Source organism: Cryptococcus neoformans, chromosome 3 (assembly GCF_000149245.1).
Source record: "Cryptococcus neoformans var. grubii H99 chromosome 3, complete sequence".
Lineage (NCBI taxonomy): Eukaryota > Fungi > Basidiomycota > Tremellomycetes > Tremellales > Cryptococcaceae > Cryptococcus > Cryptococcus neoformans.
In genome coordinates, this window is record NC_026747.1 from 593,272 (window position 1) to 619,410 (window position 26,139).

The window sequence follows — 26,139 nt, forward strand, 5'->3', positions numbered from 1 at the left end:
ATTTTTAAGGCATTTATTAATCATTCTCATAAATGAATGACGTGTTATTCTTTACAATGACGGCGGCGGCAGAGGACCACAAACATGCACCGACGACGAAAAAGGCCCACATAAGTGGGGGGAGCGGACAGATGATGCTAGGCGCCTTTTTCGTCGAGTCCGTCTTTTGCCTTTTGCGTTCTTCGTCGAATGAAGGACTCTCCTATCGTTTTTGCCTTTTTCGTTTAGGTCCTATACACCTATCTATTCTAGATGGCTCCATGTAAGTCTCTAGTTCCCCATACGTATTTCATTACTGACTATTTACTTCAGCCCCGGAGGGAGTTACTGTCGTGTATGTACCAACCTTTCGTTCTGCCTCTCTCCATACTAACAGGCGCGTAGTCTCGGAGCCCAGTGGGGTGACGAGGGTAAGGGAAAGCTTGTGGACATCCTTGCTGCTGAGGCGGACATTTGCGCTCGATGTGCCGGTGGTAACAATGCCGGTCACACCATCGTTGTCAGAAATGATAAGGGCGAGAAAACTAGCTATGCCTTCAACCTTTTGCCCAGTGGTATGTGGACTCGTTGCTATACACTGCATATCTCTTATCAAACATCGCAGGATTGATCAACCCTGAGTGCACCGCGTTCATTGGCTCTGGTGTTGTCGTTCACGTCCCTTCGCTTTTCAATGAGCTCGACACACTTGAACGAAAAGGCCTCAAGGTTGCCGGTCGACTCCTTGTCTCTGATAGGGCACATCTCGTCATGGGTTTCCACCAGATTGTTGATGGCCTCAAGGAGGTCGAGCTTGGTGGCTCATCCATTGGCACAACTAGGAAGGGTATCGGACCCGCCTACTCTTCCAAAGCCTCTCGATCTGGTCTTCGTGTCCATCACCTCTTCGACCCTACCTTCCCTGCCAAGTTCAGGAAACTGGTCGAGGGCAGGTTCAAGCGATACGGCCATTTCGAGTTCGATACCGAGGGTGAGATTGAGATGTACTTGGTGAGCTTAAAAATGTGCACACTGTAGATAATTCATTCTAATGAGCTTTCTTTTAGGCCTTTGCCGAGCGTCTCCGACCCTTCATTGTGGACGGACCCACCTTCATGCACAATGCTTTGAGCTCTGGCAAGCGCGTCCTCGTTGAGGGTGCCAACGCCCTTATGCTTGATCTTGACTACGGTACCTACCCCTTCGTTACTTCTTCTTCCACCTCTATTGGTGGTGTCGTTAGCGGACTCGGTATCTCCCCATTCGCTATCAAGCGTGTCGTCGGTGTCATCAAGGCCTACACTACTCGAGTTGGTGGCGGTCCTTTCCCTACCGAGGATCTTGCTACCGTTGGTGAGACCTTGCAAGAGGTCGGTGCCGAGTACGGTACCGTCACTGGCAGAAGAAGGCGATGTGGATGGCTCGACTTGGTCGTTATGAAGTACTCCACCATGATCAATGGTTACACTAGTCTCAACCTTACCAAACTTGATGTTCTTGACGGCTTCGAAGAGATCAAGGTCGCCACTGGCTACAAGATTGATGGCGTTGAGGTTGAAGGTTTCCCTGGTGAGTAAAATGTTCATCAAAATCCGGTTAGATCTTCATTTAACATGTGCGACAGCCGATCTTGACCGACTCGCCAAGGTTGAAGTTCAGTATGCCACTCTTCCCGGTTGGAAGACTGACATCTCCAACTGCAAAACATACGAAGAATTCCCCGAGAACGCCAAGGCTTATATTAAGTTTATTGAGGACTACTTGGGCGTCAAGGTTCAATACGTCGGTGTTGGCCCCGGTCGGGACCAGAACGTTATCATCTTCTAAATTTTACAGATCCTTCATTTGTTTTCGAAAGGCGTTGTCTAGACATGCATCACCGGTTACAGTGTGTCTCACATTAAAGATGGGTGGTATCAAACGGAAGATCGAAAGTTTTTCCGGCTGTTGAACTGCTTAAAATTGATGCACGTACTCATACTCAGTTATATGAAAGCAGGTTGGCGTGACTCTTGTTACATTGCTGTGGATTTCTTTGTGTCCTTGTCTCTCAATGTTTATTACTGACCTTCTATACATACAAGTGCATAGTATAGCAGTGCATTGCATGAAGGGAATCAATAAGAGCCAGCCAATGGGCTGACAAAACGACGGATGTGAGGGAGACGGAAGCGGCAGTTGACGCGTCCCCGCAGGCGGCAGCCACTGCCGATACGTCACCTGAAGAATTTATCCGGGAGGAATCGTTCTTATGGCAGTTATTAGTTCTAGGCTCCAACGCGAGGCGGCTGTTGTGTTGTGTTCGCTGTGTAAAACTTGCAGCAGCTGGCAACTCATTCGACATCCCCACCTGCATCACTACAGCCTCACGCCACCTTCGTATTTGCACACTCCCGCCCCCGCCAACTGGCCACCAGGTTCAGGTGCGTAAAGTTTTCATCCATCGCCTTTTTGCCAGCTTACCTGTACCCTCCAGCAATACTCAGAGAGAGCGAACTCAAGTCAGATTTTTTCGCTGCTTTCTGTTTGCCGCCTACCAACTCATTAAGTTCCGGCCGTAAGAAATCGTTTGTTTACCTTGATCCTTTGGCCCAAACTCCGGTCGCCGATAAACACGGTCCGACAGCTGCCGACCTTCCTTCTTCCATCTTGGCTCGAAATCGGAGATATAATAACATGCCCTCTCGTTGGATCCCAAGCGGCTTTTCCACTCCTTCAGCCCCATCCTCTCGTCCATCCTCCCGCGCTTCTTCGCCCACCCGTAACGGGCCCGCTCCTCGGCCTGCCAACATGCTCTCCTCCCGAAGGCGTGACGGCACCGTAGATTCCGGAGAGCTTAATGACTACTTCTCTGTCCAGCCATCGCCAGCGTACGATGCAAGTGCGCCTACATCTCCGTCCATGTGGGGCGGCCCAGCGACCGCGAGTGCTCTGAGCACGCCGGGAGGAAGCAGTGGCCACACGCTGGAGATCGTGCTTGATTCTGACCAGCTAGTTTTGCGGGGTCAAGGGGGCGATATGAATCCAGCTTATCTTTCTGGAAGAGTAGAGTTAAATCTTTTGGAGGCTACAAATATCAAGGAGATTATGATGAGTTTAACGGCTAAAGCAAAGGTGCAATTCTCGGACGGTTCTGGGTACGTAATGAAACGGGATGCTTCCTGGTTCAAAGCAGCTGACGATAGGAACACAGAACGTCTTCAAAACATCGTCATTACAGCCACCTTATTACTTCACACGACTGGTCTTTCCTTCAAGGCGACCGTGGACATTCTCACACACTCAAAGCAGGTCGTCACACGTTTCATTTCACTCATACTCTCGAGGGCGATCTTCCTTCAACCCTTCGAACGTACTCCGGTGATGCCTTTATTGTTTACAAACTACGAGCAGTCGTAGTGCGCTCTGGGTTTGCCAGTAATTTTTCGGCCACGAAGGAGTTTAACCTTTCGAGAATGTTCACCCCGGAAGCTCTTGAATTCAATCAGACGTTGGAGATTGAAAACACTTGGCCAGGCAAGGTCATGTACTCTTTGACGTTGCCATATAAGGCATACGCGGCCGGCGATGAAATCCCGGTCAACATCAAATTCATGCCGCTTGCTAAAGGCGTCAGGGTGACGGCCGTTGTATCAGTCTTGAAAGAGTATACGTTGGTGCACACCAAACACTCTTCGCATCCTGATACTCGGGTTGACTCGTGTGTCAAGCACGAAATCAGGAGAGGTCAAGCAGAAGAGATAGCCCGAGAGCCCATTCGTCCGCCTCAGCATTGGATTGACTCTCATGGACATTCAAGCAGGAATAGTGCCAATCACTCGAGGCATCCCAGTCCTTCGCAGACTCCTGTCGTCAATTCCCGTGCTCGCCTGCCACCGATGACTTGGGGCGCTCGTCCGGCGGATAGTTACTTTCCTGGTCAGACGTCTGATGCTCCGGAACAAGCGCAAGCAGGACCATCAAACAGCAGAGATTCCGCATCTATTACCGAGTCTACAGAGACGGATATCGAGGTTGGCGATGACGAGGTCAACACTTACTTCAGCATCCCCATCCCGGCCTGGGTCACTCCTTCACACGCTATCCACCCGGTTTTCATCACCCACAAGATCAAATGGTCATGCTCAATTGCTAATCCAGATGGGCACGTTTCCGAGTTGCGATGTGCTCTCCCAATCCTCATTCTTGACCACAGCCTTCTCAGCGAGGCAAGGGCAGCAGGTGCAAGTACTCGAGGTTTGTTGTTCGGCAATACACAACCTGAAGAGCCTCAGGTCGACCTTCCCAGTTACAGCAATCACGTTTACGATAGAGTCGCCATTGCAGACTCCAATACGCCCGCTGGCTGGATCCCACGATCCATCAATCCTACTCCGTTGCATTCGCCTCACGATGACACTCCTCCAAGAAGTCGCGCTCCTTCTCGCCCTGGTTCCCCGACCCGTGGTCGTAGTGGCGACTCTACCCCTGAGGTGCCTCCTCGTAGACAGTTGTCTCAGTTTGTTGATTCGGAACTTCTTCTGTCCCTTGGTGCCCTCCGTACCCACTCTAACGACACATCGCCTCATTCAACGCCTCCTGATTCTCGTGCGCCCAGTCGACCTCTAAGTCGACGTAACAGTCGATCAAACCTGAGCAGCCTAGTTTCGAGTCGTCCAGGTAGTCGGGCGGGCAGTCGTGCCTCAAGTCCAGAGAGGGGTAGCCAACAGTTATCCACGTCTGGGAATTACGTGGAAGAGGCGCATATGCGTCCGGGATACGAGCGTCATCGATCCACAGGTCTTCATGGCCTTTTTCATCTACCCCTCAAACCCATTCGTCCCCTTTCCAACCTTGGTGGCAGTCATGCCAGTCGTCCAATCTTGCGGAATGGCAATCAGTCAAACATCAATCTACCCGCTGCTGATAATGTCATCTCGCGCAACTCGTCTGTTCCAGGCAGTCTAAACTCCGCTGACGCCTCCAATTCGGGTGTGCAGTCTTCGGCTAGCAGCCAGAACCATGTGTCATTTGCATCTCATGCGACTACCTTTGAGCCCGAGCGTTCTGCTATACGATTTGAAGTTGGAGCACCCGACACTCCATCCGAAACTGAGGATGACATTGATCCTCTCATGCAGGTACCTTCGTACGACATCGCATCTCGAGGTTTCTTGGGCGGTGGAGTTGTCCCGATAGATACGAGGTTGCCGACATACGACGCTTCTGAGATGTCGATGCGCAGGACAAGGAGCGGGACGGACCTTGGGTCTTCAGGAGGTTTGGTTAGGCCTCGAAGTGATACTGCGCTGGTACAGTTGGGTGCGCAGGCGGCAGCAGAGGCGGAAGAGAGAGCGAATGACGATGCGGATGATACCGGGGCGCCGACAGGAGCATAACGGGCAAGGTGAATGGTGCAGCGGTGCATGTAGTAGGAAGGGGAGAACAACAGACTAACCTCTAACTTATAATATAATACAATAACAGTTTTTCTTCAGACTCAATCATAGTGAGCGTTCAGACACATATTTTACAATTAGTCTTGTCGGTTCTCATTACGCAACAGATGCAAGCATTATAGATGGGTGTTATTACTATATAGCATCTTTAAAAGTACATTCAATGTCGTTTTCCCGTCCTATTAACGCAACGCGATTGCCACTACATCTAATACTAATATATGCTGACTGAGGAGTTGGATCGCCTGCTTACCCGTCATTTTTCGTCGTCTAATTAACTGAGCATGATTGCTTCCGACTTAAGAGTAGTATCGTCGGAGCAAGTTGTGACCGATGCTTTTGCGGAGCTCAACCACGTTCAGTTCGGAAAGAACATAGGCTCCGCGGTCTGATTTAGGAACGATCCTGCAAGGGCCTCGATAGCGATCGTAGCTCTTGGCTTTGTGAGTAGTGTCGAAGCGCGGTTCGTTCACGAATCAAAACTAGTTCTCCCGGCCCCGATTCTTAATCACCTCTAGGTATGCCTAAGAGAACATTTCTCGTTCATGTATTAGATGTTAAGTGTTCGAGCGCCGTCGACTCGTTTTGATGCGATTTTCAAGTCAGTTTCGCTTAGCTTGAGTTGTTCTATCGGGATTATACCCTCCCGCAGGGATGGTGGTTATGTAGCGGAAAGGGTTTTGACAGGTGTAGTGTGCGATAGTAGGCAGGTGTAATAGGCTGGCATACATTATTATATAGTAAATAGCAGGGTATAGGTATAGCTACGTAGGGTAAATAGCCATGCGATGTGTCCAGTGGTACTGCGTGTAGCCTATGACTCGCTATGGATGGTGCTCTGTGACTATGTGATGCCGATGGTGTGGGTGAGTTGTTGGGAGAGATATGAACTCTCGTCCATTTCCTATTACAACCTAGTCGTCCTGATCCTCATTACACTCCCGTCCTCCTCGCTTCTCATATCCCCCTTACATAGGACCCAGCTCCTGTATCGAACGAGTAGCACTACAGCGTCTAGAACGTTCTTCTTCGAAAGCGATCTCTTCGGCAGCAGTGAAGTCCTTTGGCACTATGTGAACGAGTGTCAGTGTTCACAGTTCGAGCAGATACAGATCCGCTTACGCATCACAGCACGATCGATCTACGGCGAGTTACAAAATCAGTTTAAATTCATGTCAATCATTTGATACGCACCGCAACAGGCAAACCTCTGTGTCTGCCACGTAACATAACCAATATTAGTACCAATTTGGAAAGCTTTCGGAAGCCACCGCAAAACCTGATGTCGCCAACGTGAGCTAAAATATTTACTGATGGCAGCAAATAACTCACGAATAGTTATCATAGGGCACTCCTAGACTTAGACCCACAGTCGCATACGCGCTGACCAGTTCAAAAATAATGTTGAAAATGTTGAACCATTCTTGATTGTTGTCGATATGCCCTCGCTGCATCAAAGCTGTCAAGCTCCAATTCTGGCTTCCCTTTGGTAGACTTACCTCTATAATGCAGACAAGCCATAATGCAAAAGCAAGCCACCAAATATCTTCAAAGACATGAATTTATGTGTCTCTATCAAAAATGGGACTCACCAAATGCCAGCTGACGTCTCGCGTGCCAACCAATATATTTTGCTACTGCATGAGCGCCACTTCCCTCTTCAGACAAATCATCTTCCTCAATTTCGCTACCGAACAGACCAAGACTCTTCTCTTCATATACGTTCGTGGATCGCACCGACAGCGCGATGGGATAAACAGAGATGTACTGAGTCCCTTATAAGCTTCTTTCCAAAGTGGACCGTGACAAACCTACCATCATAACAACGTAAAGAACTTTAACAGCAGGCGCAAGCTCTGAGAGAGGAACGATACTGAAACCTGCAGCACGAACAGCAACAGACTGTAGAAATCCCGCTGCTATCCTGGTCCCAATAGGTAAAGACATGATGGCTCTACATGATTGTCAAAAGGCCTGGTTATGGAATGCCAAAAGGGATCACTTACTCAGTGCCCAAGTCGAGAACCAAAAAGCTGACCCAATCAATGAGACTAGCAAGTCAGTTTCGCTCTTCTAGACGATGACTCACGTGAGACTGAGCATGACAAGAGCGAGAACCCATGTTTGGGTAGCAGGGAAAAGATAAACAAAACACCTATAAACGTTATCAGAAAGCCTGTCTACGTCAGCAGAAATAGGATACACACCTTCGAGGGTGATCCAGTAGGAACTTGAGCGACTCCCGAACGCGTGAAGACTCCGGAACACATTTGTATATAACCCATCTAATAACAATGTCAGCCTTGAAACGATTGCCCTCATTATATATGTCTACTTACACTGTACAACGGAGGCTAGGGATGGGGCATCCTGTCAGCCACTAAGTAATATGTTTGAAAAAGTGAAAGCTCACAATACAGGCTGAGCGACTATTAGCACACGTTACCAACACATGATGTGGAGAAATGAGTGCTTACCAAAGCAGTATTCCCAGCAAAGATCAATATTATCATAACTATACAAGACATAAATTTAATTCATGCGATGAACAGCATGAGCAACAGAAAAAGGGACCTACCAACTATCATGAGGTATGCTTTTTGGAACGGCAGCATGCTTGTATCGCATAAACTCATGCCAGTATTGGTAAAAGCTGAAATAGATTGGTATAAGGCGAACCAAGGAATCCCAACATTTCTTGGTTGTTCGTTGAAGACGTAGTCATAACGGTTACCAGCGGAAATATATGGGGCCATGATGACAAACCCGGCGAGCGGCATGAAGAGGACATACTGTAATTCTCAGTTTCTTGTTTTAGAATTTTCCGCATTTCTTACTTACGCCCACGACAATGTAGAGAAGCACTCGAAGAGCTCGATATTCTACACCTCCCAGTTCATCCATTTGTTCGGTGGTCAAACCCTCGAAACGACTGTTCCTCCCAATAGTCGCAGAGAAAGATATATACGGGGCGTCTTTGCCTTCCGTCCCTTGGCCCGTGCTACGTCCACTCATTGTATTGGTTCGAGGTACTGTGAATGTCCTTGCAAGGTTTTTGGACGTTTCCGGAAAAACCTTGCGAAAAACTTTTTTACCAATGTTTAGAGGTGTAGGAAAACCACCAAAGCCCTCCAGCCTTGCATCAGTGCGATGGCTGTTCATTGGGCGGAGAGAATAAGTGCGAGGGAAATTACCAGCATTGGGCAGCATGGTGGCAGAATAGGGCAGTTGAGCTGATAACTGATTACTATACGATTGCCAATCCCTTAGAGGAATGACTTACGGTCTGCGGCATTATTACGGAAAGTAGCTGTCCTTGGGAACGTGCCGCCTTCTCTTTGAGTGGTTGAGCCTCGTTCTCGATAGTCATGGCTATCGTCAATTGTGTCCTCAAAAGCAATCGTCTTGGACCTAGGAAAGGCCTCTGTTGGATATTAGCCATTGCGAAAATGGTACCACGCACCATCTGTAAGCTGCACACCGGCATATGGGATCCTGTGACGGGTTGGGGATGAAGGTGGGGTGGACGTTCGACGACTGACAAGTCAGCTAATATCTACAATCTATATACGCACCCTTCGTGGAATCCATTGCCGATTTTGTCAGCCACATCAGCTCCAGCTTCAGCATCGGGCAGCTTTGTCTTTGGCTCCTTGTGCTCCATTTCGGAAACCTCTTGTTCTGCTTCTCCTGTCGACTGCCGCTCCAGTGGTACTCCGCTGACAACAGCTGCCTCCAAAGCTTGGGATAAGTCTTTCCCGTCAGCAGCCACAGTCTTGCCAGACGGCAATGGCGTGTCACTTCTGAGTTCTGGCGTGGGTGCAGGGGTTGGAATTTCTGCTCGCTCGGCGTCGTACCATCCCATGGGATTGACCAGACCAACGCCTCCACCTTGAACACGTTTGATCATGTCCGGACGTAGCTTCTGGTGTCCCTTTTTCCAGTGCTTGTGATGGTGATCTTCGGGCTTCTTTGGAGAGTGAGAAACGGCTTTCAACTCTAAAGACGGTGGTGCTGAACGCTCCGGAGACACATTATTTGATTTGACATCGCCCTGGTGACTCAAATCAGCACATATATCATGTATAGATAGGCTGGGTTGCTTGCCTTGTCAAACTGGCGGAAGCCAGTGCCAAACCGTTTCCGTATAGCAGATATAGGTGGAGCTGCCGTGGCCACGCGGGTGATGGTCTTAGTTAAACGTGTTCTTCTCCTTTCTCGTTCTTGAAGGACATGCTTGAAAGTTTGTCGAAAGAAGTACCTATTAAACGTCAGCTACGAACGGCCGAAAAGAAACGACCACATACTGCCTCACTAAAATCATGACGATCGATACAAATGACTGACCAAATATCAGTGTTTTTGCACATGGCTTATCCCTAAAACTTACCAGACTTCCAATAATCATTTGAAGGAACAATATCACTTGTTGAAAAGGGCTCAGGGTACTCAGATCCACAGTTGCCAATCCAGTCACCGTCATTGCAGACATACAGCAAAAGAGACAGTCGATGTAAGATATGTGATACTCTGTATTACAGGCAAACATGATGGAGGAAGTAATGAGAGGAACCTGTGTAGTCCTTGCTTAGACTAGGATAGCTGTCCGTATGGCGATAACTTACGATTGTAAACGTAATCAGGTGTATTCGATAAAAGTTGAGGGAGCCCACGATGAGAGTCTTCCATTTCGTCCATCTTGAGGGTAAGGAGAGGTAAGAGGGCAGGGTGGAGATTGATGGTCTGCCGGAAGGCATTGTAGAGCGTTACAGGCTTTTTGGAAGCGCTGTGGATTGGATTGGATTAGATGATGTTGCGTGGTGGGCAGTGAGGTTGCTGGAAGCTCGACCTTGCAAGTGGACTTGTGTGTTGTTATTGGTCGGAGGCGGACATGGCGTTTTGGCGGGTAGACACAGAGGGTTGCTAGGCTGGGAGGCTGATGGGAGGGTCGAGGGGCGAGATGAATTGAGAGAGATAAAAAAGTGGTGGATTTGGTAAGACACGGGCAAAGGACGGATCAACGCACAGCGGAAACCGGATAAAGTATCCAAAGGATGATTGAGCCGCCAGCCGCCGAAAAGCTGGCATCAAATAATACGCCTTCTGCATCAACAAAGGTATGCGATCTGCAATCCGTGACATCTTCTGGGCCCTCCCTGAGCCCATTCTCCGCACGTGGGAGTGACGAAACCATTTTTAATTTTAGCACAACCATCAACAAAAGAAGAGACTGTGCCACAGCTACAAGCAGACACAAGTACTAGCTGCACATCCTGATATGACGACCATATCTACACATGTGCTTGAACTCCTATATATATCCACAGCAACCATCTCAACAGGGGCCAATGCGTACAGAGATCCAAGAAGAGAATTTCAAGCAATCACCCACCTCTGATCCGATCGTCAGTCAGGATCGCGGATAACTATCGCTGGCTGGGATCTAAGATCATCCCTAGCAGTCGTGAAGATCAGATACAACCACCTTCGTATAAAGGCCAATAGCTCTGATCATGCAAAAATTGAACTTTCTTGATGGTGTTCAATGGGAGAAACGCTTCTGTCAAAGGGGGATATTCTTTCGACTCCTGTATTTACTGATGTTCAAGATTTTCGCCTTCGACGATTAATCAATCAGCTTCTAGCAGGTCCCCTTCATCCCACCTGCATTTCTCCCAAAACGTTAGGACTCTATTTGTAGGACGTTTCTTACGCCCCCAAATTGGGTGTTACAAATGGAGAAACTCAAAATCACGTGCCTCGATATGTATATATCGTCGTATGTACTTTTATAATCTTACGTTTTAACTAGAAGGCTATTCAAGGGGTTCCTCCGGCTTTCAGTCTTCGCTCCCTCTGTTCCCGAAGGGCAATCAAGCCGCTGTATGCTGCAATTGCACAGAGGGCGAGGAAAGGGGGCAAGAGCTAGAAAACTTGTGATCAGCTTACAACTCGAGAACTATCATTCTTCGATACCCACTTGGTACAATTTCAGGCCAACCCAGTAAATAAAGATGAGTGTCTCAATAGCCGCAAGAACAAGCAAAAACACATAGGAAGATACTGGAGGAGCTTGGAAATTGAGAGACGGCAAGAGCTTTCCAAACTACAATTTCGAGTTAGCCGAGAGTTAGCCGAAGCCGACCTTGATTACCCTATAAAGTCTGAAAGTACTCACAAAAACAAAGAGTACACCCCAGGGAGCAAGGGTTACTATAATCCCGGCACCACTTTTTGTCCATCCTACAGTCTTAGGGTCTTCCTTGAAAGTGTGGAACAGCTCTTGCTCAGGCTGGAAGGCCGGCTCACCAGCTCGCGGCGGGAGATCATGTCGCTTTCGAGGACGAGGCTGCAAAATAGATTCGGGAATAGAGAGTTCGCCCAAAGGGTAAGCGAGAGGAGTGTATTCGTCCAGCGACGAGAGGATGAGTGTGAGATGGAATTTGCCGCGGGTAGTTAAAAGGGCAGGATGAGGCTTAGCAGCATTCTGCCACAGTGTTAGCACAGGCTGCGCAATTCGACTGCGAGAGCTTACGATAGTTATTTGAGCCTTGCCGTTGCTTTTGACAGTAATGGGCAAAGTCACATCATCATCATCACTCTGCAGGCCCTCAAGAAGAAGGTGAGCTTGTTGAGGGTACATTGATTCTCCCGATGTCGTGTCGATGACAGTAAAGGCGAGCTTGAAGTTTGTGTTCTCAGAGAGGGCGATAGGGGAAGGAAGAGGAGTGGGTTCCTTGAGACTAAATGAATCCAAGTCATTTACCGTATCTTTTGGTACCAAGCAATGCGATACTTACGTGTAGGTGGCGTCGTTCAGTCCATCAGGGGATGTGACAGCTACTTTGGCGGCCTTGATTCCAAGTGTTCCCTTGGCGGTGACTGAAGTCGCAGTGAGTAAAGTAAGGAGGCCCAGGATTTTTGCGTTCCGGAGAAACGAAAGCATGATGTTGTCGCTTTTATTTATAGGTCTCGAATCGCTCGGCCAGTAGTTGGATTGTTGAAAATAGGAGGCTTGAGCGACAGTCGAGAACGCCGAGAGCGATAATGCTGATGATGGCAGTTGGTGGTGGACGTGGAACGCGACGACAACGACCGCATTTGGAGTCGGTCATATCCGCTTGTCATCTCCACTCTCTATTTACCTCAACCTCCTCGCTGTTCGTTCGTTCTTGTTCAATTGCGGTAGTATATCAACTGTCGATGCATTAAAATCGCTATCAGGATAGGGCGCTTATGGGAAGGTCTACGTCCTCCCACCCTTTAAAGATATTACAGGTACAGCACTATGGCAGAAGGAGATACAACTAACGAAGGAAATTGTAATCGCAAACATCAGCAACAACGGACGGACCTCAAATTGTCAGACATGACTTCACAGCATCATCATTCGTTGCTCGTACTAACTAATTACTAAATAACAATAGCTGAGACCTGGTTGTGTCGTTCCGCAATCACATCGTTTCCACGTGACTGGTTTGTTGACTGCCCAGCCTGCTCAAGAACGCAAGAAGCACCTCCCCTGTTGTGCATCCCGCCAAGTTTATGACGATAAACAAGACTGCCTTTAACTGCGTCCATCATTTGATGGCGCTTGACGACTAAGATAAACCAGGAAGGTTCAGGTAGCCCACATAAGGATCGTTTTGCATAGCAACAGAATATGGTTCATCATCGTTCAAATATCACTTCTTCATGGAGAAATCGGGCGCGGTGGAGGCCTCGCTTCGTTTATTAAGCGAAACTCAGCTTCCTTTGGACTCTTTGACCTTCCATCATGCGTTCTTTACCGACTTGGTAGGCGTTAACTCCTTAAAATATTCTTAACGCCGAGGCATTTTATGCACTTTTCTCCCATTTTACCTCCACTTAGGAGGTTCCTTTTTCCCACGGTTGGTCCCCCACGCGCCCTGCCAGACCTATTTAAGTCAAATGCATCACCCATTCATTTCCTTTTCTTCATCGACCTTACTCTGCAGGATCTCTGTATAGTAATCGTTCTTTTTTGCTAGTCCACACTAGCCACATTTTCCACGTCGAGGGGATGATCTAGTCACCCGCTTCGCTCTTTCACAGAGGCATTTAGCCGTCGGTCCTCTCTTTCGGGAGAGGTTCCGGGAGGTTATCGAAGAAGCTGGCGGTATGGTACCAGCTGACCTTTCGGGGAAGGCTTGGGAGATGCCGTGGGCTGGAGCGGGCTTTCTGATCGACGTTCAACAAATTTTGATTTCCACCACAATATCCGGCAAGTTCACTGTTAATAGCAGTAGTTAGGTGAGCATGGAATCTTTTCTCGTGATTTCCTTTGGGCTATGGCAAATTTTCATCAATATTTTTTTCTGCCTTATCGAACGATGACCTGAGTGCATTTGGCTTGAGGACGTCTTTACCGTCGTCGATGCTGAAAAAACCACGCTACCTTACTTTTTACCTCTGACAATTTCTCCCTTTCTTGAAAATTTTCTAGTCATGTTGGAAGAATTGAAGCTGACCAATTCGTGTCTTCAGATTTATTTGTCATTAACAAATTCATTACATCAACTTCTTGTACCCTTCTTCGTTGCTATGCATTACCGTCTTCTTGAACCACACCTGGTCCTTCTGTGTTGCATTTTAGTGACCGAACATCATGAGCTGATTGATGCAGCTACCGATGCAGCTAAAGGCTGTTGGGAGTCTTGTTTGTCATAGCTCGGTGGAATGCGAAATAGACTCTTCTTAAGCAGACTCGTCGGTCAACAAAGTAATCAAGAGAAGATAGTATGTGGGCGGAACGACAGGACGAAGTCTCAGCCATTATTTTATCTACCGACTAATTGGCACAATAACTACTAGCGATGATGCTGTGAAAACATGTCTGGCAATCTGAGGTCCATGTGTTGCTGATGTTTGCGATCACAACTTCTATTATTCGTTGTATCTCTACGCTCTGCATTCATGTATCCGTCAGCAATAAGTTGATTGCCAGCTAGAGTGATGTGATTCGTTACGCGTCATGGTTTCTAGAGCCTCTTCGTATATGTATCTGTTATTTTAGCAGTGTTACATTCATGTCTCTGTTAACCTGTACCAGCAACGATTCAACAAAAGCTTATCTTTTACTACTGAGCAATTGCTTCCCGTGTTATTTCCTTTTTCAAGTGACTCAATCAGCAATTCACGAGTGATTTCACCAAAATGCAAGGACGTTCAAGAAATCAACACAAAGATACACCTTTTAAACCCGTCGAGCAAAGTCAGCTTGAAACGGGCACCTACTCTGCTTATTTACTATAAATATTTCTCAGTTAAGAACCCGAGAACATTGTTGGGACTATCAAATCAAGTCAGCCAAGTTCTCCTTGACCCTTCTGATGTATCAAACTTACTCTTCTGCAGGCCTGACGCCAATATCAATGTCAATGAGATTGCCTGTTCCCTTCTCAAAAATGAAATGAGAACGCTTGGTGCTATATATTTGACTGTCAGCACATAGGAGCGGCATTGCATTGTTAGAAGCACTGACTTTTTGGGAGGAACAAATGCACCCAGCCTAATGAGGTATCAAGAAATGAGCGAGGATGACATTGGATGGAAGTCAGTGACTAACCTTTTGATCAGCTTGCTCTTGGGATCACTGAGAAGATGATAGTTGAGGGATTTTTTGGCTTTCCACTGAAATTATATCAGCCCTGGGCTCGACAGAACAGCGGCAATCTTGGGTACCTTTTGTTGTGCAGTCGGAGTATCTTTTGAGAGTCCATAAACCTCATAACCAAATACTGCAATTTCGTCGAACATGTCTCTGTAACCGCATGCTTGGTTAGTACACCCTGGTGTGTCGGCCTTGAATTATGTCAGTAAATGATACATTTTGATTGTTATCCAAGAATGGGCCCACCTTGGGGTACAAGAAGAACACAACGCCTTTTTCACCGGCCAATGTCGAAACATCAACCGTGTTGCCTTCCTCATCCTTCAGTTTGATGCTTGGAAGCCTATCTCCCTTCTTCAACACCTCGCCATCCTCTTCATCCTCATGCTCTTCGTTATCTTCGTGAGGGGCCATTTCCTTCTCCTTCCTGGCTGGCGCCTTCTTGGGTTTACTAACCGCTGCACCGCCTGACTTTTTGGCCTTGGGTGATGAGGAGGCGCCTTCAGTAGGGCTTCCAGTGCCGTCGGCAATAACGATCGCATCTTCGCTCTTTGGCTTGGATGCTCTGGATTTCTTGGGCGCGGATTGAGGCCCTTCATTCTCCTCATCGTTCTCCGCAAGCACGATTCGCTACGCGTCATAATTGAGCCCGACGCGCCTATGTGAGGTGACGGTGGGCATACCTTCTTGGCCCTCGTGGATCTCCTGAGAGATGTGACTGCTTCTGGAGATATGGATGGCATCTGTGCTTGTGCTCTGGAGGAAGAGAGACGATGTGTTATGAGGAGAAGGATATGCTGCATGCTAGCAGATCGGAGTGGTTATACTACCAGGACGCGTGCCGGTGGTGGTGCCTGGGACAGGCACGGGTGACGTGTGATTAACCGGGGCTTAAGTGGATCGAAGAAGGATTTGCCGAACGAGTAGGCAAGGAGGAGGGAGGCGAGGATAATAATTTATTTTTTGATTTTTGTTGGTGTTCTAGACTGGTTGTATCACTAATCCCCTCCTTTCCGCCCGCTCGAAAAAGTAAGTCCTCCCTCCCCCTCTCCCTCTGCCCAGCTCACAGCAACAGTGTGCGGTATCATCGGCCTCCTCCTTCACGATCCCCTGGCCACGCAGACCACTCTTGCGGGCACAGAGCTGTAGGTGCTTTTCGATCAGGTCTTCAGGAGATGCTGACAGGTCATACCTAGTGCTGAGGGTCTTTCCCTTCTACAGCACCGGTAAGCTCGCATTCGCCTGTTAACTATCCCAAGTACATCATCGCTGATTGGTATTCGTGTTCGCCACAGTGGCCAGGACGCCGCTGGTGTCGTCACTTGCGGGTCGGGTGGTCGATTCTATCAGGTCAAGGCGAATGGTATGGTTAGGGATGTGTTTGATGAGGCTGCCGTTGCTGGTCTCAAAGGCTGGATGGGTATCGGTCACGGTGAGCACCTTGCGACTTGTCATTTGAAGACCCAGTTGTCTGATTTGTAACGTAGCTCGATACCCCACCGCCGGCAGTTCTGCTCATGCCGAGGCGCAGCCTTTCTACGTTAACTCTCCTTATGGAATCTGTTTCGCCCATGTACGTGGCATATCATTGAATGTAAAGAAACCACTGACACTGCTATAGAACGGTAACATCGTCAACACCCCTGCTTTGCGACAGTTCCTTGACGTCGACGCTCACAGGCATATCAACACCGATTCTGATTCTGAGCTTCTTCTCAACATCCTTGCCAACAATCTTCAAAAGACTGGCAAATTCCGTATCAATGAGGAAGATATCTTTACTGCCGTCGGTGATCTTACCAAAGCCTGTATCGGTGGCTACGCCTGTGTGGCCATGATTGCCGGCTTTGGTCTTGTGGTCTTTAGAGACCCTAATGGTATCCGACCCGTCGGCATCGCCACCAGGCAAGGTGCCAGAGGCGGTCTTGACTATTTGGTCGCGAGTGAAAATATTGTTGCTCAGGGATTAGGTTTCGACGATTGGCAGGACGTCAAAGCCGGTGAGGCCATCATCATCACCCGCGAAAAAATCTCTCGCCGCCAAGTGGCCGAACCTCAAGTCTTCTCGCCCGACATTTTCGAGTATGTCTACTTTGCTCGACCCGATTCCACTATCGACGGTATCAGTGTCTACCGAAGCCGAATGGCCATGGGGGAGTATCTCGCTGAGACAGCCAAGAAGGAGTTGGCCAAAGCTGGTTTGACTGTAGATGTTGTGATTCCTGTGCCCGACACCTCTCGAGTTGCCGCTCTGCAACTCGCTCAACACCTCAAAATCCCTTACCGAGAAGGGTTTATTAAGAATCGTTATGTTGGTAGAACTTTCATCATGCCGGGGCAAACGCAACGGTAAGTATTTTCCGCTTACTTTCTTTGCAATCATACTAATGTAGGTTGCAGACGCAAGAACGTTCGACGAAAGCTCAATGCCATGCCCATGGAGTTTGCTGGCAAGGTTGTTATGCTTGTCGATGGTGAGTCTTATCTTCTGGTGTACTATATCGGTATTGACAGTTTCCCCAGATTCCATTGTTCGAGGCACCACTTCCAAGGAGATTGTGCAAATGGCCAAGGACGTGGGTGCCAAGAAGGTCGTCTTCGCTTCCTGTGCTCCACCCATCCGGCAAGTATTGTGTTGCTTGTAGTTATTCCCACATGCTGATTATTTCTCAAAAGCTACTCTAACGTCTATGGTATAGACATGCCTTCGCCCGAAGAGCTCGTCGCCCACAATCGAACTACCGAAGAAATTGCCAAGCATATTGGCGTCGACCTCGTCATCTACCAGACCCTTGACGACCTTGTTGCCTCGTGCAAGCAATTTAACCCTTCCATCAAACAATTCGACTGCTCTGTCTTTACCGGCGAATACGTCACTGGCGGTGTCGATGACAAATACCTCGAACATTTGATGAAGCTAAGAAACGACAAGGCCAAGGCCAAAAAGATTCAAACTGTTGTTGAGCAGCCAGAAGTGCAGATTAGCTGCAGCGGACCCATGAACGGATCCGACTCTCTTATGGGTTTGGCCAACCATTCTCCCAAAATCGGGCCGTCTGCTATGCCTTCTCCCAACGACACTGTCGGCCTTCATAACTCTTGGTTCGGCTCATAAGACTTGGGAACCTGTTTCATGACGTAGATGTTTTCCCCTTTGTTTTGTTTTTTTGGGCTGGTCATATTTTCTTGCGGTAGCAGTATCAACAATCGAGAACCCTTGCATATAAAAAATTGAAATGTATTTGGTTGTTTGCGTCCATGTTACGTGGCGATTCTTATACTGGATGATTTATCGTTACAATTTTAATAGTGCCATGTGTTATAGGTAAAGGCTTTTTCTACTGATGAAAACTCGCTGGAATATCTGATCGGGCCTAAATGCATACGAAAAACCAGTGATCCTGAATAATACAAATATACGAAACTTTTTTCCTACAACTTAACTCTATGCCAGTTTTCTAGGCCTCAAGCGCAACCTTCTCCACGGCCTCGGTGAAAATGTCCATAGCCCTCTTCATCTCCTCCTCGTTAATGACCAAAGCAGGGATGAACCTGATAGTGTCAAAGCAAGAAGTGGTAAGAACCATCAAGTCCTTCTCGAGACAGTAAGCCTGAACCCTCTTGCCAATGTCCTTGGGGATCTTGGTGCCCTCGGGCAATCCCTCGTGGGTAAGAGGGTCGGAAGCAGAACGGAATTCAATGGCAGTCATGAGACCAACGCCTCGAACATCGGCAATGAGATGCTTGGTCTTCTCCGAAGAGGTAAGCTTGTTAAGGGCGGTGAAGAGCTGCTCGGATCGAGCGGCAACATTCTTCTCAATCTCACCAGAGGCATAGACTTCTTGAGCGGCGATACCAGCGGCACAAGCGACGGCGTTACCGGCATAAGTGCCTCCGAAAGAGCCAACGTCAAGAGTATTCATGAGCTCCTTGGTGGAGGCAATACCGGAGAGAGGGAAACCGTTGGCGATACCCTTGGCGAAGACAAGGACGTCGGGTCGGAAATCGGGAATGGAATTGACGGCAAAGTACTTTCCGGTTCGGAAGAAACCAGTCTGAACTTCATCGACAACGAGCAGGATGCCGTGCTTGTCGCAAACCTCTCGAAGGTGCTTCATAAAGGCAGGGGGGCAGGGAACGTAACCACTGTTAGGGAGTATTCTGTGAGCTATATCGCTTCATGAACCGAGCGAGATATGCAACGTACCCCTCACCCTGGACGGGTTCAATGAAAATGGCGGCAACATCCTTGGGGCTGGTCTGCTGACGAAGGAGAAGGTCAAGCTGATACTTGGCGAGTTTGACGAGCTCCTCCTCGGAAGTAGAAGGAGAAACGCCAAGAGAGTGCCAATAGGGGTAGGGGGTGGCAATGACACCGGGCTTCAAGAGACAAATTTGATCAGAAAATGCTTGTCAGCAACTAGAAAGAAAGCTCACCATCAAAGGACCGGTGCTCTGCGTGTAGATGGGCTTAGACCTGGTCATGGAACCGGAACCCATGGTTCGGCCGTGATAAGCACCCTGGAATACAATCAAGTTCTGCCGGCCGGTTGCCTTCCTGGTGAGCTTGACGGCAGCCTCAACAGCCTCGGAACCAGAGTTCCAGAAGAAGAATTGGTCAAGAGAGGGGTGGGGCATAACAGGGAGAAGCTTCTCGATAAGCTCAAGATAGGGTTGATGGAAAGCGATGGAGCACTGGAGGTGAACGAGGTTGTTGATCTGCTCAGCAGCAGCCTTGGAGACCGCGGGATGGCAGCTAAAGGGGCGTCGTGAGCTAGAAGTACTGGACGATGAAGAGGACAACACTCACTGTCCAAGGTTGGTTACTCCGATACCAGCAGTGAAGTCGAGCAACTTCTTGCCATCAGCGGTATGAAGGTTAAGGCCCTCACCCTTGACGATAACATGGTCCTTCACTCGGCCAAGACCATGAGAGACGTGTTCACGGCCAAAGTCAGACCATTGGGCAGCAGTGCGAACGGGGGCAGACATGTTGACGGAGGTGGAGGCGAAAGACCTGGTGGAAATGGGGACAGTTCGAAAGAGACGAGGGGCGATTCGAGGAGGCATGATGATGATCGCAATGAGATGCGGCTGTGATTTATAGGGGGAAAGAGCTGTGGGATGTTAGGGATGAGGGCAAAATTTGACCATTCAGAGGATGTTCTTCGTTTACTAGGTGAAATCGCGAAATGACTATTGCGTGGACCGGATGTCGCTTGAGTTGCCGCCCGGCGCCATCCTGTCCCGCCTCGCTTGCGACCCGCTCCACTCAAAAAAGGTCAAATTACACCAAAAAAGGTCAGATAAAATTCAAAAAGGTCAGATTTCTTGCCTGAGGTCAGATGCTCCCTCAAAATCTGACCTTTTCCATCCACAAATCTGACCTTTCCGCGCTTTTTACCAATCTAGCCATCTCCACTCTTCGTCCATCTATCGGCCTCATCCGACACCAGGCACCACTATCAACGCTCATGAGCTGCACGCTGCATGCCGTAACACATGGTGAAACGTATATACATAATAAATAGAACTGCATATTTGGCCATCTGTCCACTTATACGTCGCCGTTACATTTATACAGACAGTTCATAAAGTACAAGCTGCGCAAACAACAAAGCACAAGAAGAACATTATTAATATCCCAAAGCAGCCTTCGTTCTCAATCCAGCTTCGCTCGTCGTATTTTTAATTTCTGGGCTTACAAATCTAGATAACTTATCTTTCTCCTCCTGCCCTAGCGCGGTAACCTTGTATTCCCCGTTTTCTTCTTTTTCTTTCTTCATTTCAGCGACACAGCCAATAAAATCTTCAATCGCTTGCGGGCTAATCTGATGGTGGACGACGCAACGTTGACCACCAATAATGATCGGATCAGGAAGAGCAGCCAGCCTGGCCATGACAGCGTCCAGGGGTAGTCCAATGGGTTTAGGTTGGAAAAATACCTATGTAAACCATCAAGATTAGCATAGGGACGAAACGATGAACAAACAATAAGCGTAGCGTACCATGCTGGTGTCTACTGGCGCCAAGATATCGCAACCTAGCTCTCTCAAGCCCTGTTCCAGTCGCGACGCAAGTTCGTGTGTCTTTATAAGTCTTGGGAAGTGATGCGTTATAGCGTAATCTGCAGACGCAGCTATCCCACCAGCTTGCCTGATACCTCCCCCAAAAGCCTTGCGAAACCACTTAGCGCGATCGATGAATTCTTTAGGGCCGACCAATGCAGAGCCGATCGGTGCGCCTAGGCCCTTGGAGAGGCAGAGCGACGCCGAGTCAAAGGGAGCGATAAGTTCTGTAAGACTATGCTACGAGTTAGGATAATATATTCAGGAGAAGAAGAAATAAGGTCCACTCACACCGTCTGCAGATCCTCCTCTTTGTTAGGATTTAGCCCCCTCTTCGCGATGACATCGGCAGCCACGTTCCAGATCCTCGCACCATCAAGATGCATACCGATATCATGTTTTCTTGCCATTTCCCCGATCTTTACAATCTCTTCTTGCGGGAAAATCATGCCGGACAAAGTATTCTCAAGACAAATAAGCTTGGTAGGAGCAATGTGAATATTGGTGCCCAGCTGCAAAGCCGGCTCGATATCTTCCACGGTCAAGTGTAAACCATTTTCCGGTACCAGCTGATGGGTAGTCGCCTGAGAAAACATTGCAATTCCACCGGCTGGAAGGATTCATCAGAAAGCATCCGATGTATGAAAAAATCACACGTACCTTCCATCTTGTGGACATGTGCTCGCCAGTCAGTGATAACACTGTGCGGTGGTTGCTTCATGTGTGTTCTAATGGCCAGTTCTATCACCCAAGACGGTTGGTTATTCGTCAGTACACTACTGTGTGAGACTCGTTTTTCTTTATTTCAGCACACGTACGATTGGTCATTGTGCCACTGACTGCAAACATGGCAGCCTCCTTCCCGGTTAGTTTTGCTATCCGTTTTTCGAGCGCCGTTGTTGAAGTATCTTCACCGTATACATCATCACCTCTTGTGGCCCTCAGACTGCACAGTAGCTGAGCATCTGTAGGAATAGTAATGGTATCACCTGCAAATAATGACCATCAATTGGTGTCCCAATGATGAATGTCGACTTTCTGGGGACAGTGTCAGACTCACTACGGAAGTCACGAGATACCCTATGCAACTGATCGACGTTTGCTTGTCCACCAACATCGGGGGTTACGTCTGCTAAGGACTTGGAGGAAGCTATGGGCATGGCGATAGGTGCAGTCGTCGCTAGTGTTCTTGTTGGAAAGATAATAGGTGTGGAAATCCTTACTGGCAAGCTGGCGTATTTAAAGCAAGCGGCGCGGACCATAGGGCAGAAAATGGATCATGTGGTGGCAGGATGAGTCGTGCATCGTGCGTGCATCTCGCATCTACTTTATCTTATATTCCGATGCGCCTGATTTAGACTCGACACAAGCACTCAGCGGACATTGGTCGGCCTCCGATGTCGTCGGTACGGCTTTGCCGACGGCTAAGGGCAGACTCGTCGATAAGCGATAAATACAGGAAAAAGTTATGTCGCCCGTCCTGATTGCCTAAGCACAAAAATGCCAGTTTCAAGTACAGCTGACACCTATTAAGTACATCAACTAGATAAATAATTATGTACTAAATAAATAATAATATAATCAGATATGCCGGCACTGCAGACAGCGAGACATATGAAGATTAAAGAAGAGGATCAATATAGATAAGAAAAAATTCTGTTAGATCAAGAAAAAAAACAACTGTTAACACCACCTAATATACTACAACCCAGTCAACCACAAAAAATACTATGAAGAGCTGGATCCAACAAAGTAATTGAAGTTATAAGTGATGGGCGAGGTAGTGTACGTGAAGGCGGAGCCCGCATTATAAGAAGCGACCGTGCGGCCCGAACGAGAAATTGAACCGGAGATGGAACCCTCGGACAGAGAGACCTTGAGCTTAGTGAGACCGGCTGAGACAGAGAATGTTTCGGTGATAGAACCTGATGTGAGTGTCACGGTAGCAGAGCCGGTCGTCAAGACTACTGCGTACAGATAATCATCGGTGTAAGACCAGCCTGTAGGTCTGCCAATGGGGTCGGACGAGGCAGTCGCATCATGTGGGTGAGGGCGGGCCCACATGATGATTTCGTCTTCTGTGATCATCGGATAGGCGCCGGTCTTAAACGCAGTGGCATAATAATTGGTGAGGGAGTAAAGGCCAGTGTGCGTGAAGCCATCAACAAAGGTCTCAGACCCTGCAGGAAGAGCACCTTGAATAGGACCAATGTAAGAGGATTCTCCATAATCGTTCCAAGTAAGAATTTCCGTCATCTTTACACTCTCACGCATGGCTATGAGTTGCTCCCATCGCGTGCAATAGAGCCAATCATCGGATCGGTAAAGCCAGTTCTTATTCCAAGAATTGGCACCGAAGTGAGTGTAGAAGAACGGAGACACAGCAGGCATGTATACTTTGTCGCCAAGAGCGGTCATGTACGTCTCATCTGACGCAACAGTGATGTCCTCGGCTCCCATCGGCCATCCAGAGTTCCAATTGAGCTCACCGTCCATCCAAATGTTGGAAGAGAACGTGCTGACGTCCGAGAAGATACTAGGAATAAAGAAGATGTCAATCCCAGCAGACGAGAGAACGTCCACAAAGTCTGACTGCCAACTGAAAGCACAATCTGAACCAGCAAAGGTGGAGACGAGTACCTTGCCCTCGTAAGTGGCTTGAGCGGCCGCATTTGCGTACTTTTGAACGATAGACACGAGATTTGCGGCATCCGAAGATGACGAACAGCTGAGAACGGTCATGTCAAGAGACAGGAACATCTTAAAGCCTGTAGAAGCGGCAGCAGAGTACGCATCTGCTACACGAGCGGGTTGCCAGTTGTCGGAACCTATGTTGAGTGCGAACCCATCAATACCAGCCGCTAAAGCGGCAGAAATGTCACTAGCCCAGTTTGAAGCAGTATACGGGTATGTATTACCGACCATATAATGAGCCCAGACTTGATGTGTGCTGGAAGAAGAGGGGACAGAAGTTGGGATTGCAGAAGCGGTGGACTCCGTAGAAGTCGTACTAGTTGGGGCAATGACGGACTCCGACGTGACGGAAACATTGGCTGTCTCAGATCCCGTCGTTGACTCGGTAACAGTAGTTGCTTCTGTAGCTTGTCCTGATGAGACTGTTTCGCCTGTGTATTTGGAGGTAACAATGACTGAGGAAGAAGCAGAGTTTGTGCTACTCGCAATTGCGGTGGTACTTGCAGTGTTGAACCCACTAGTAGTTGAGGTAGCAAGAACTGTGGTTGCAGTCTCGGTGGACAGACTATCGGTACAGGTACTTGAAGGTGATGAGATGAGCTCGAAGAGTTCAATAGCCCAAGAACCACCACAAGTATCCTCGGAATCCCCAGCGCAGCTCATATCACACCGGGTGCTGTCGTAACTTGTAGATTGGAGTAAAGAGTTTCCACAATAACACTCATCGGAGAATTGCAAGCTCATCCACAATGTCAGCTAATTGATCGAACAGCACTTAAGGAGCATACTTACCCCGCAAACACGTATCCACGGTTTTCGCAGATTGTGAGACAAGAGTCAACAGTCATATTGTCAAGGCTTATAAAGTATGACGATAGAATTCGGTCCTCGGAGTCCAAGCCGCAGCCAAGCGCATTCCACTCGGAAGAGTCGTCAGAGTCCTCATGTACGGGACTAGTCGAAGTGGATGTCGCTGCAGAACTGGTCGTCGGTGCTAGAGAGGTATCACCAGAGACGCTATTGGTCTCAGATCCGGTTGCCTCTATAGTGCCTGAGGATACTGTCGTAGTAGCGGAAGCAGACATTACGGAGGTCGATGAATTGGCGCTAATGGCGGCATCCGTTGAAGATGCAGACGCCAAAGATGAGGAGGCTGTTACAGAGGATTCGAAGGACGAGTAATACGTAGACAAAAGACTACTAGTTTCTTCCGCAGGAGCAGAAACCGTGCTGGTAGGCCCGCCACAAAGAGGAAGAGCGCTGGAGTTGTACATATAGAGGTTAAGATACCAACTATTGCCGCACATCTCACTTGTATCACCCTCGCATGGCATGTTGCAGATGGAAGAAGGAGCCATACCGCCGCCATTTCCGTTGAAATTATCGCCACAGTAACACTACTGACAGTTAGCGACAAGTTACAAACAGACTTTTAGGACTCACCTCATCGCCGTACTCGGTGCCTGCCATCGTATACCCTAATTTTGTACATTGGGTGACGCAAAGGAGAGGTGTAAGGCTGGAAGATGAAAATGCAAATCCTTGCAGTAAACGCTCATCATAAGACTCGGCGACGCAACCAAATGTTGACCACCCGTCCGGTAAAGACGTGTCACGTTTGGTAGGAAGAGAAGGTGGTTTACTCTACCAAGAGACGTGGTCAGAAACAAATTATGTAAGAGTAGACGAAGACGCACCAGCCCGTGGGCAGTTCCGTAGTACCTGGCAAGAAGATTATGAAGAGACCTCTTGGACGAAGCAAGGACATTAGCCACGCCTGGGGGCGCATGTCGACCGGGAGTGCGCAGAGGCTTAGCCTCCACAACGTTTCCCGCAAGGGCTAGAAGAATGATGGCAGCTTCAATGATGGGGGCCATTATGGTTGTCAATGGGCAAAGAGCGGGGTACTGGGGAATGGTCGGTCAATGGTTTGAAACTCGAAGTAAGTTTGACCAGCAAACGGATTAAACGAGAGTAGATGCCGTCAAGGCTGTATGGAACACCAGGTTCCGGTAATAAGAATGAAGAGGAGGAGAAGTGGATCCAGGAGGTCGGGATTAGGGCTTCTAGAGAGGATGGATGGAGAACTGAACAATAGAAAGAAGAGAAAGAAGAAGAGATGGCAGGTTTTGTTTTTCTTCGTTTCTTGATTCTTCCTAGCGTGCACTACTGACGCGTTGTCCAGGAACTAACCGCAATAATTCAGGGTTCGACGCGGTACACAAAGTTACCAGAAGCAGTAGTCCTGAGACCCTTCAATTCCGTCCCGGAAACATCCCTTAACAACTTGGCAACAACAACTCCTCAACCGTGCTGCCCAGGGCGG

General features: G+C 48.4%; 10 protein-coding genes and 3 non-coding genes; 6 read left to right on the plus strand and 7 right to left on the minus strand.

Annotated features, from left to right (window-relative positions):
* Positions 1–153: 153 nt before the first annotated feature.
* CNAG_02858 (adenylosuccinate synthetase) lies at positions 154–1,987 on the plus strand. XM_012192791.1 has 6 exons: positions 154–262; positions 313–334; positions 385–554; positions 605–990; positions 1,047–1,548; positions 1,604–1,987. The coding sequence occupies exons 1-6, from the start codon at positions 253–255 to the stop codon at positions 1,804–1,806; spliced, it is 1,293 nt and encodes a 430-aa protein (XP_012048181.1). The 5' UTR covers positions 154–252; the 3' UTR covers positions 1,807–1,987.
* A 262-nt stretch (positions 1,988–2,249) lies between these two features.
* Positions 2,250–5,556, plus strand: CNAG_02857 (hypothetical protein). XM_012192790.1 has 3 exons: positions 2,250–2,402; positions 2,456–3,116; positions 3,173–5,556. Exons 2-3 carry the CDS (start codon positions 2,656–2,658, stop codon positions 5,355–5,357), a joined length of 2,646 nt encoding a protein of 881 aa, XP_012048180.1. The 5' UTR covers positions 2,250–2,402; positions 2,456–2,655; the 3' UTR covers positions 5,358–5,556.
* Positions 5,557–6,121: 565 nt separating this feature from the next.
* CNAG_02856 (potassium ion transporter) lies at positions 6,122–10,756 on the minus strand. XM_012192484.1 has 22 exons: positions 10,043–10,756; positions 9,808–9,990; positions 9,725–9,759; positions 9,525–9,678; positions 8,993–9,471; positions 8,881–8,954; positions 8,701–8,841; positions 8,259–8,650; positions 7,996–8,209; positions 7,895–7,932; positions 7,831–7,838; positions 7,757–7,771; positions 7,625–7,702; positions 7,507–7,572; positions 7,424–7,468; positions 7,233–7,371; positions 7,010–7,184; positions 6,917–6,963; positions 6,750–6,865; positions 6,612–6,696; positions 6,540–6,558; positions 6,122–6,486 (listed from the first exon to the last, which is right to left on the minus strand). The coding sequence occupies exons 1-22, from the start codon at positions 10,172–10,174 to the stop codon at positions 6,386–6,388; spliced, it is 2,736 nt and encodes a 911-aa protein (XP_012047874.1). The 5' UTR covers positions 10,175–10,756; the 3' UTR covers positions 6,122–6,385.
* Positions 10,563–10,952, plus strand: CNAG_12254. XR_001045546.1 has 1 exon: positions 10,563–10,952. It is a non-coding gene; the product is annotated as a hypothetical RNA (non-coding RNA).
* Positions 10,876–12,509, minus strand: CNAG_02855 (oligosaccharyltransferase complex subunit delta (ribophorin II)). XM_012192789.1 has 5 exons: positions 12,218–12,509; positions 11,953–12,160; positions 11,596–11,904; positions 11,398–11,523; positions 10,876–11,342 (listed from the first exon to the last, which is right to left on the minus strand). The coding sequence occupies exons 1-5, from the start codon at positions 12,361–12,363 to the stop codon at positions 11,238–11,240; spliced, it is 894 nt and encodes a 297-aa protein (XP_012048179.1). The 5' UTR covers positions 12,364–12,509; the 3' UTR covers positions 10,876–11,237.
* Positions 10,958–11,219, plus strand: CNAG_12255. Its single transcript, XR_001045547.1, has one exon. It is a non-coding gene; the product is annotated as a hypothetical RNA (non-coding RNA).
* An 884-nt stretch (positions 12,510–13,393) lies between the features above and the next one.
* Positions 13,394–14,007, plus strand: CNAG_12256. XR_001045548.1 has 2 exons: positions 13,394–13,691; positions 13,926–14,007. It is a non-coding gene; the product is annotated as a hypothetical RNA (non-coding RNA).
* CNAG_07515 (hypothetical protein) lies at positions 13,500–13,888 on the minus strand (the record flags this gene model as incomplete). Its single annotated transcript, XM_012192985.1, has 2 exons — positions 13,500–13,671; positions 13,842–13,888. The coding sequence occupies 2 exons, from the start codon at positions 13,886–13,888 to the stop codon at positions 13,500–13,502; spliced, it is 219 nt and encodes a 72-aa protein (XP_012048375.1).
* Positions 14,008–14,449: 442 nt separating the features above from the next.
* Positions 14,450–15,824, minus strand: CNAG_02854 (peroxiredoxin Q/BCP). XM_012192485.1 has 7 exons: positions 15,735–15,824; positions 15,298–15,681; positions 15,123–15,242; positions 15,007–15,071; positions 14,923–14,949; positions 14,786–14,866; positions 14,450–14,730 (listed from the first exon to the last, which is right to left on the minus strand). Exons 1-7 carry the CDS (start codon positions 15,792–15,794, stop codon positions 14,688–14,690), a joined length of 780 nt encoding a protein of 259 aa, XP_012047875.1. The 5' UTR covers positions 15,795–15,824; the 3' UTR covers positions 14,450–14,687.
* A 173-nt stretch (positions 15,825–15,997) lies between these two features.
* On the plus strand, positions 15,998–18,457 carry CNAG_02853 (amidophosphoribosyltransferase). XM_012192486.1 has 9 exons: positions 15,998–16,080; positions 16,127–16,196; positions 16,248–16,277; positions 16,347–16,483; positions 16,539–16,624; positions 16,673–17,400; positions 17,452–17,525; positions 17,575–17,674; positions 17,728–18,457. Coding segments are annotated over exons 1-9 (1,665 nt in total). The 5' UTR covers positions 15,998–16,079; the 3' UTR covers positions 18,167–18,457.
* On the minus strand, positions 18,401–20,414 carry CNAG_02852 (4-aminobutyrate transaminase). XM_012192788.1 has 4 exons: positions 19,862–20,414; positions 19,489–19,807; positions 19,259–19,431; positions 18,401–19,197 (listed from the first exon to the last, which is right to left on the minus strand). The coding sequence occupies exons 1-4, from the start codon at positions 20,119–20,121 to the stop codon at positions 18,510–18,512; spliced, it is 1,440 nt and encodes a 479-aa protein (XP_012048178.1). The 5' UTR covers positions 20,122–20,414; the 3' UTR covers positions 18,401–18,509.
* A 116-nt stretch (positions 20,415–20,530) lies between these two features.
* Positions 20,531–22,429, minus strand: CNAG_02851 (threonine aldolase). XM_012192487.1 has 6 exons: positions 22,180–22,429; positions 21,938–22,108; positions 21,780–21,860; positions 21,411–21,729; positions 21,060–21,354; positions 20,531–20,996 (listed from the first exon to the last, which is right to left on the minus strand). Exons 1-6 carry the CDS (start codon positions 22,379–22,381, stop codon positions 20,688–20,690), a joined length of 1,377 nt encoding a protein of 458 aa, XP_012047877.1. The 5' UTR covers positions 22,382–22,429; the 3' UTR covers positions 20,531–20,687.
* A 183-nt stretch (positions 22,430–22,612) lies between these two features.
* Positions 22,613–25,945, minus strand: CNAG_02850 (glucan endo-1,3-alpha-glucosidase agn1). XM_012192787.1 has 4 exons: positions 25,511–25,945; positions 25,257–25,457; positions 24,606–25,210; positions 22,613–24,552 (listed from the first exon to the last, which is right to left on the minus strand). Exons 1-4 carry the CDS (start codon positions 25,688–25,690, stop codon positions 22,848–22,850), a joined length of 2,691 nt encoding a protein of 896 aa, XP_012048177.1. The 5' UTR covers positions 25,691–25,945; the 3' UTR covers positions 22,613–22,847.
* Between the last annotated feature and the right edge of the window lie 194 nt (positions 25,946–26,139).

Coding starts and splice junctions, on each gene's coding strand:
- CNAG_02858 (XM_012192791.1), top strand. Junction 991..1,046: donor GTGAGATTGAGATGTACTTG/GTGAGCTTAAAA, acceptor GCTTTCTTTTAG/GCCTTTGCCGAGCGTCTCCG. Junction 1,549..1,603: donor TGAGGTTGAAGGTTTCCCTG/GTGAGTAAAATG, acceptor CATGTGCGACAG/CCGATCTTGACCGACTCGCC.
- CNAG_02857 (XM_012192790.1), top strand. CDS start 2,656: ATGCCCTCTCGTTGGATCCCAAGCGGCTTTTCCACTCCTTCAGCCCCA. Junction 3,117..3,172: donor CAATTCTCGGACGGTTCTGG/GTACGTAATGAA, acceptor ATAGGAACACAG/AACGTCTTCAAAACATCGTC.
- CNAG_02856 (XM_012192484.1), bottom strand. CDS start 10,174: ATGCCTTCCGGCAGACCATCAATCTCCACCCTGCCCTCTTACCTCTCC. Junction 6,866..6,916: donor GGCTTGTCTGCATTATAGAG/GTAAGTCTACCA, acceptor GCTTTGATGCAG/CGAGGGCATATCGACAACAA. Junction 6,697..6,749: donor GTGCCCTATGATAACTATTC/GTGAGTTATTTG, acceptor TGGCGACATCAG/GTTTTGCGGTGGCTTCCGAA.
- CNAG_02855 (XM_012192789.1), bottom strand. CDS start 12,363: ATGCTTTCGTTTCTCCGGAACGCAAAAATCCTGGGCCTCCTTACTTTA. Junction 11,524..11,595: donor GGGGTGTACTCTTTGTTTTT/GTGAGTACTTTC, acceptor TCGAAATTGTAG/TTTGGAAAGCTCTTGCCGTC. Junction 11,343..11,397: donor TTGGCCTGAAATTGTACCAA/GTGGGTATCGAA, acceptor CAAGTTTTCTAG/CTCTTGCCCCCTTTCCTCGC.
- CNAG_02854 (XM_012192485.1), bottom strand. CDS start 15,794: ATGCCATCCATATCTCCAGAAGCAGTCACATCTCTCAGGAGATCCACG. Junction 15,682..15,734: donor GATCCACGAGGGCCAAGAAG/GTATGCCCACCG, acceptor TATGACGCGTAG/CGAATCGTGCTTGCGGAGAA. Junction 14,731..14,785: donor GGCGTCAGGCCTGCAGAAGA/GTAAGTTTGATA, acceptor TTGATTTGATAG/TCCCAACAATGTTCTCGGGT.
- CNAG_02853 (XM_012192486.1), top strand. Junction 16,197..16,247: donor ACTCTTGCGGGCACAGAGCT/GTAGGTGCTTTT, acceptor GGTCATACCTAG/TGCTGAGGGTCTTTCCCTTC. Junction 16,625..16,672: donor ATGGAATCTGTTTCGCCCAT/GTACGTGGCATA, acceptor ACACTGCTATAG/AACGGTAACATCGTCAACAC.
- CNAG_02852 (XM_012192788.1), bottom strand. CDS start 20,121: ATGCCTCCTCGAATCGCCCCTCGTCTCTTTCGAACTGTCCCCATTTCC. Junction 19,808..19,861: donor GGAGTAACCAACCTTGGACA/GTGAGTGTTGTC, acceptor ACGCCCCTTTAG/CTGCCATCCCGCGGTCTCCA. Junction 19,432..19,488: donor AGAGCACCGGTCCTTTGATG/GTGAGCTTTCTT, acceptor TGTCTCTTGAAG/CCCGGTGTCATTGCCACCCC.
- CNAG_02851 (XM_012192487.1), bottom strand. CDS start 22,381: ATGGTCCGCGCCGCTTGCTTTAAATACGCCAGCTTGCCAGTAAGGATT. Junction 21,861..21,937: donor CAGTGGCACAATGACCAATC/GTACGTGTGCTG, acceptor CTTGGGTGATAG/AACTGGCCATTAGAACACAC. Junction 21,730..21,779: donor ACATGTCCACAAGATGGAAG/GTACGTGTGATT, acceptor GAATCCTTCCAG/CCGGTGGAATTGCAATGTTT.
- CNAG_02850 (XM_012192787.1), bottom strand. CDS start 25,690: ATGGCCCCCATCATTGAAGCTGCCATCATTCTTCTAGCCCTTGCGGGA. Junction 25,211..25,256: donor GCACCGAGTACGGCGATGAG/GTGAGTCCTAAA, acceptor AACTGTCAGTAG/TGTTACTGTGGCGATAATTT. Junction 24,553..24,605: donor CGTGGATACGTGTTTGCGGG/GTAAGTATGCTC, acceptor ATTGTGGATGAG/CTTGCAATTCTCCGATGAGT.